At 44.0% G+C, this 7,459-nt stretch overlaps 1 protein-coding gene across 1 annotated transcript in view; it reads right to left on the bottom strand.

Moving 5' to 3' along the window:
* Nucleotides 1-3,880: 3,880 nt before the first annotated feature.
* The window catches only part of LOC115458957 (uncharacterized aarF domain-containing protein kinase 1-like), a gene marked incomplete at its 3' end in the record, with an annotated part of 38,528 nt that continues 34,949 nt past the window's right edge, over nt 3,881-7,459 (bottom strand). Inside the window, exon 4 of the mRNA XM_030188814.1 lies at nt 3,881-4,084. Coding sequence (XP_030044674.1) covers nt 3,881-4,084 — 204 coding nt within the window. The remainder of the gene's footprint in view (nt 4,085-7,459) is intronic.

Below are 7,459 nucleotides of genomic sequence, written 5' to 3'. Positions count from 1 at the left end.
TCTTGGAGATTCCCCATTGACTGAGTCCACTGAGTGGTTAAGGTCCATTGAGCTTGCCTCGGAGGCGTGCCATTGGAGTGATGTGAGCTGTTGATGCCTTATACCTCAATATCCTTAACATCTGGTTAGCTGCTGACTCTCCCAAATTTCCTCCTCAGTGGAAATCAGGGTGGCTACCCATTGCTGTGGAAGAAAGGCAGTTGCTTGAGCGGTGTCTAGCAAGGCTCCTATGAATTCTAATTGCTGAGATGGGCTTAGATGTATTTTGGGATAATTTATGACAAAGCCCAGTAACTTCAACACCCGAATGTTTGAACAAACAGATCTTTCTGCTCCTTCCTAAGTTGTGTGCTTTACCAGTCTATCATCTGAATAGGGAAAAAGGTGCACCCACACTCTGTGTAGATACTCTGCAACAACTGCCAAACAGTTTGCAAGGTGCAAATACGATGCCAAATGGCAAAATACTATCCCGGTAGTGGTGTTTCCCTGTGATGAATCTCAGATACTTCCTGTAAGCATGGGGTCTATGGATGTATCTCTGTGTGACTGTAAGTATCCTTTAGATCCAGAGAACACAGCCAGACCCCTCTTTGAAGAAGTGGAATGAGGGATCCTAACGAAATCATCCTGAACTTTTTTCAGTTAGATAATTGTTCAGGGCCTTTACATCTAGGATTAAAGCCTTAGCAAAAAAAAAAAAAAAAACAACCCTAAGGAACTACCAGTTACTTGTGAAAAGGTCACGTAACAGCGACTGGACTTACAGAATGAACTAGAGAATTTGAAAAACAAGTTTTAGGCACCATGAACAAAAAGGGGTCCAATCAGGTCTGCAGAAAAGTTTAGACTCACCCAGCAGCAGAAGGCAAGGAACAGGTGAATCGTGCATGCACAATGAACCTGCTCAAAGACTTCTAGAAAGTTGCTGGGGTAGTACTTATGATGCGTTGGTCTCTGTTGATAATGTCACCCATACGTGAGGATTTAGCAGTCCCCCCCAAACCCACCTCCCCGCTCCCCCCATTTTTCTATTTCTGTTGATGGCTCTCTCATTCTCCCTGTCTCCTCAGCTCGAAACCTTGGGGTCATCTTTGACTCTTCTCTCTCCTTCTCTGCTCATATCCAGCAGACCGCCAAGACCTGTCGTTTCTTTCTTTACAACATCCGTAAAATCCGCCCCTTTCTTTCCGAGCACTCTACCAAAACCCTCATCCACACCCTTGTCACCTCTCGTTTAGACTACTGCAATCTGCTTCTTGCTGGCCTCCCACTTAGTCACCTCTCCCCTCTCCAGTCAGTTCAAAACTCTGCTGCCCGTCTCATCTTCCGCCAGGGTCGCTTTACTCATACTACCCCTCTCCTCAAGACCCTTCACTGGCTCCCTATCCGTTTTCGCATCCTGTTCAAACTTCTTCTACTAACCTATAAATGTACTCACTCTGCTGCTCCCCAGTATCTCTCCACACTCGTCCTTCCCTACACCCCTTCCCGTGCACTCCGCTCCATGGATAAATCCTTCTTATCTGTTCCCTTCTCCACTACTGCCAACTCCAGACTTCGCGCCTTCTGTCTCGCTGCACCCTACGCCTGGAATAAACTTCCTGAGCCCCTACGTCTTGCCCCATCCTTGGCCACCTTTAAATCTAGACTGAAAACCCACCTCTTTGACATTGCTTTGACTCGTAACCACTTGTAACCACTCGCCTCCACCTACCCCCTCCTCTCTTCCTTCCCGTTCACATTAATTGATTTGATTTGCTTACTTTATTTATTTTTTGTCTATTAGATTGTAAGCTCTTTGAGCAGGGACTGTCTTTCTTCTATGTTTGTACAGCGCTGCGTATGCCTTGTAGCGCTATAGAAATGCTAAATAGTAGTAGTAGTAGTAGTAGTAGCACTTGTCCTCGGGGAAATCATAATACAGGTACATAATCCTTTATCCGAAATCCTTGAGGCCAGACACACTTCAGATTTTGGAATATTTCACATTTCGGAATGTTAGTCAGGAAGATTAGGGATTAGGAGCTTAGTGGAAAGTACTCAACAGTTTATCAGTACTAATTGGTAATTATTGTTCATTTTCTACTTCTCATTGTTACCCATAGGGAAATCTCCAGCTCTTTTGGCTTGAGCGTGTGTCGCGTTAGGGCATACTTGGCACCAAATATGAGCTTTGGTGTACATCCTCCACAAAATAAAATGTCAGTTTTCAGAGCTTTTTGGTTTTCAGAATTTCAGATAAAGATTGTGTACCTGTATAATAAATACATTAATTAAAATTCCTAACAGTGTTGCACCTTCTCTCAACATTCACTAGAGATAATCAGATCTAATAACACACCCTCTCAACTTACATATTAAAAATGAACAAAACCCTAGAATACATTGGAAGGAATTTTTTTTCTCCTGCTTCTTTGGGATTCTGTTGCAATTAGAACCAGAACTGAGATTCATTTATTTGCAAGCACCTGGGGATTATTTTTTTTTCTATATTTTCTATGCCCTCCCAACTTACTTTAGTGCAGTCACTGCAGATGTCCTCAGCCAGGGGCCATATACTGGGGCTTCTCCGGTAACCCTGCAATCGTGAGTCTCAAATCCACTGCGTGATGGATTCCCTTTCCTCCACAGCATCCCGTCCCAGCACAGAAAGCAGAACATTTCATCAGAGAATCAAGCCCAGGTCCCTCCCCATTAAGCCACTGGTCAGCCAGTCTTGAGGTGTACAGTGTACTTCCTGTGATGGGACACAGGGGCGTTGTATGGACAACATAAATTCAGACATGTAATTGTCATCTAAGTCATCCGTTGACTCACTGTCAGATTCTAAAGGTACCCTTCCCTTCTGCAGGCAACTGGTAAAGCTATCTATGCTGATAAATGAAAGAAAGAGATTGGGAAGCCAGCCACTTCCCTAACTCCTTCCACAAGACTAATACCAGCTCATTCATATCCTCTGACATTAATACTACCAATCATCCATCTTCTACTTTCTAAATTATCTTCTCATGCCCACATCTTTTTCATAACTGATAAAATCTGCCTGATTTCTGCTTTATTGAAAAAAATAACATTTTCCCTTTTTGCACTTATTATATTTTTAATATAAATGCTTTTTTATTGCTAGTGTGATGTGTTAGTCTGAACATACTGCCCAGGATGTCAAGCAGCCGCTTTGCTGGGAAATCTGAGACGCAGGTCTAAAGTCTCTTTCGATGTATCTGAAGTTTCTCTTCTTTTCAAACATTTAATTGGAAGACTGGTTAAGGACAGTCTGTACCCTATGACACCAGGCCAGTTCCTCATTTTGGTACTGGGTCTCTACCAGTCTGAGAGCAGCTGATGGCTGAGCATCCTTACAGCACTCTGGCTGCCTCTTTCAGGGCAGTTTTTCTGTGTGATCAGACTCCATTCTGCCATCAGATTAGTCCCTAGTTCCTTCCTTCTCATGTCACATTAGTTGCTACGTAAATATTCAGTGTTATAACGCTGTTTCAGTTAGGGAAACCATCTGCCCAGGTGGCTGTTCGTCATGCTATTTCACACTACTGCATTATTTTGCATATGTGCAGTGCAACATTCCTCAGCCCCTCCCTTCCATTCAAACACACACAAATGAAGCATGCCCCTGCTCTCAAGGTCACTGCTGCATGCAGAAGGGGAAAACATGTTTTATTTCTATTTATTCAAGGCATTTGATATACCGAAATGGGTCTTTGCTTAGACAGTGTACAGGAAAACTAACATAAGGGACAATTTAAAAGACAAGTGTTTTAAAAATAGAAGTCAGAGAGGGCTCAGTTAGGATACTAGCAATATATGGTCAGGGCGTGGGATGTATGGGGCATCAGAGCACACCAAAGAGAGTGTCTCTTACCTCTTTGCCAAGATCCTCTCGGATCACCTGCTCCATCTCCCTCAGGGTGCTCTGGGGTGCCTGACTGTGCAGCACCCTCAGAGTGTGGGTGTACTCCAGGGGCAGCAGGTAGTCAAGTGCCCCTAGATGCTGTCCTACTTTGATGAACGTTCCTCGATTTGCACAACACAGGTCCTGGAGACGCTTGGCAGATCGTAGGTGCACCTGAGGAGAGAGGCTGCATCTTACATAAGGAATTTTATTTTATTACATTTGTACCCCGCGCTTTCCCACTCATGGCAGGCTCAATGCGGCTTACATGGGGCAATTGCAAATTCTGTACAGTGACCTGTCCCATCTCAGACCTACGACCACAGTGTGAGATCACACAAACACACACACAAGCTGTGCCAATGCACCTCACTCCTGCCCATGTGCTTCCCTTGTTATTCCAGTACTGACAACTCCCCACCCACTGCCACACACACACAGCTGTGATAATGCAACTCACTCTTGGTCCTCAGTATCCCCTGCTATTCCCATACTGAGACCCTCCCCCAAACACATAGCTGTGACAGTGCTATTCCCTGCTGTTCCAGTATAGACACCCCCACCCCCACACATGCACACAGCAGTGACAATGCACCTTTCATGCCATGCACCACTCCTAGCTATTCTGGTACTTATCCCCCTTCCCCGAACACACAACTTGATCAATGCATCTCACTCCTGCCCAGCTGCATCCTGCTATTCCAGTACTGAGACCCCCCACACATAGCACATAGGTTCCCAAACCTGATCCTGGAGGCACCCCAGCCAGTCAGGTTTTCAGAATATCCACAATGAATATTCATGAGAGAAATTTGCATGCACTGCCTTCAATGAATGCAAATCTCTCTCATGAATATTCATTGTAGATATCCTGAAAACCTGACTGGCTGGGGTGCCTCCAGGATCCGGTTTGGGAACCACTGGCATAGCGTATTTCCTCTTGTACTGAACAAAATATAAGAAATGCACATTTTCTAAGTTGACATATTTCAATCCAATTATTTTGTACCTTTACTCAGGGCTGGAACCACCACTAGATGGGATGGCGGTGGGACAGGATTATAATTCAAAAACGTTGGGGCATACTTCTTGTTAAAATCAAACAGTCATAACATCACACTACAAGACAATATGTTGATCTACATAAGTACATAAGTATTGGCATACTGGGAAAGACCAAAGGTCCATCGAGCCCAGCATCCTGTTTCCAACAGTGGCCAATCCAGGTCACAAATACCTGGCAAGATCCCAAAAAAGTACAATACATTTTATGCTACTTATCCCAGAAATAGTGGATTTTCCCCAAGTCCATTTAATAACGGTCTATGGACTTTTCCTTTAGGAAGCTGTCCAAACCTTTTTTAAACTCCGCTAAGCTAACCGCCTTTACCATATTCTCTGGCAACGAATTCCAGAGTTGAATTACACATTGAGTGAAGAAAACTTTTCTCCGATTCATTTTAAATTTACTACATTGTAGCTTCATCGCATGCCCCCTAGTCCTAGTATTTTTGGATCTAGTCAAAAGAAATAAACTAGGAGGAGGAAAAGACCCCAGACACTCAACATGTGCTATTACAAGCTTGCAGCACTATCATGACTGCCTTATATCCAGTGGAGTCTCCTCTTCACCGGTCAGAAAAACCTCCATCCTACTCTGAGATAAGTGCTAATTTTTTTAATATAAAGTTTACATTTTTCCAAAACTGCTTCGGAATAAATATAAAACTTCACGTGGCACTTTTTACCTGTTTATGTGCAAAATGAAAAAAAACGTAACTGGCACGTTAATTTTCCTGTTAGCTCAATAGTGCGCCGTTGTTTTGCTACCGCTTTTTCAAGAGCTTTTATAATGCCGCCGCCAGTCAGTTCGACCAGAATGACCAGATTCGGTATTAAACTTTCAAAGCTACAGGCCTTGTGATAAAATCTATGTTGGGAAGACAGAACGTGCGTTTCACTTTAGGATGAATAAACATGGTCCTGTTTAAAACAGTCTAGATGAGAAGCTCCTATGGTAACTCACTATCTGGAAACTTCACATAATTTTGAAGAATTAAGATGTTTTGCTATTGATAAGATGGAGAACTGTATAAGAGTGGGGGGGATAGGGGTAAAAAATTACTGCAAAAGGAACAAAGCTGGATAGATCAAGAGTTAAGGGAGGCAGTTCTGCTGCTGTGAAGGAGCAAGCCGGTGAAGTGAACTTTTGGAACCCTTAATTTTGAGCGCCCCAACCCAGTACCTCACTGGCTTACACCTTAAGCCAGCTCTGTGGAGAAGACTATCATAGCAAAATAGTTCAGTCCACCTTTTATCCACTACTAGCCGTTGAGCCCGTGAAAACAGGCTACTTTTGGAATGGGGGGGGTTCCGAGCCCCCCCCCTGGAGTCGCCGCCGCCCCTCCACCCAGCCCGAGCAGCACTGTAAACTTACATCAGCACGCAGCAGCAGGCACATCAGCAAAGCTGCCGTCGGGGCGGGCTTCCTTCTCTGCCTGTGTCCCGCCCTCGTGTGATGTAACGTCGGCGAGGGCGGGACAAAGGCAGAAAAGGAAGCCCGACGGCAGCTTTGCTGATGTGCCTGCTGCTGCGGGCTGATGTAAGTTTACAGTGCTGCTCGGGCCGGGTGGAGGGGCGGCGGCGACTCCGGGGGAGGGGGAGCGGTTCCGACATCTGCAACATGCCAGTAGAGACTTCCCTCTCTGTCCCGCCCCCATCATCACGTATTGAAGCGGGGGCGGGGCAGAGAGGGAAGTCTCTACTGCGCATTTGCGAGTGAGTATGGTCACTCGCCGTTTATATGTTTGATTTCCACTGAGAAGAACATGTTGGCACTGAGATCCTATTTTATGTTTTGTGGTCAAAAGGTGCAGGTTTTTCTGGATGTGGCATGTCGTACTCAATTATGAGGAAAACATTTTCTTGCCTTGACGGTCCACATAGTTTAGGGGTCACCTTTTTTTACCGAAATGTATAACAAATTGTAAGCCACATTGAACCAAACATGTTTGGAAAATATGGGATATAAATACTGTTATAAAAAAGTTTTCTAATTATTAAAATGTAAATATAACAACCATTTAACATGTAACTATTTGCATTACCCCAATAAAACTTACATAATACACAAAAACCCTTCATCCTTCACCACAAAATATGTATAGATATAAAACATTCCCCCCCCCCCACCCCAACCCAACCTACCAAAGTCAATTCCAAAAAAATATAATGTAAACAACAGAAAGGGCCTGTGTTCTTACAGCCCCCTCTAAGAAAACCAGACATTTAGGGGCCACCTTTTTTCAAAGGTTCCTCTGCCATTGGGTGGGGAAGGAGTTGATTTCCCCTCACTAGAATTTCCTTTACGTTTGCTTTATTTTCTGTATAGAAGATGACAGATAAAGGCCTGTACAATCCATCCAGTTTGCCCAACAAGATAAACGTGGACTTTGATGCAATTTTTCTACCTTAATTTATCTGTTTAGTTGTCTTGCGTTACATTCTGAATGTAAAACTGCTGTTTTGGTTTTGTCTATTTTGAAATAT

Source organism: Microcaecilia unicolor, unplaced genomic scaffold (assembly GCF_901765095.1).
Source record: "Microcaecilia unicolor unplaced genomic scaffold, aMicUni1.1, whole genome shotgun sequence".
NCBI classification, from domain to species: domain Eukaryota; kingdom Metazoa; phylum Chordata; class Amphibia; order Gymnophiona; family Siphonopidae; genus Microcaecilia; species Microcaecilia unicolor.
This window is presented reverse-complemented; position numbering and strand designations above follow the sequence as displayed.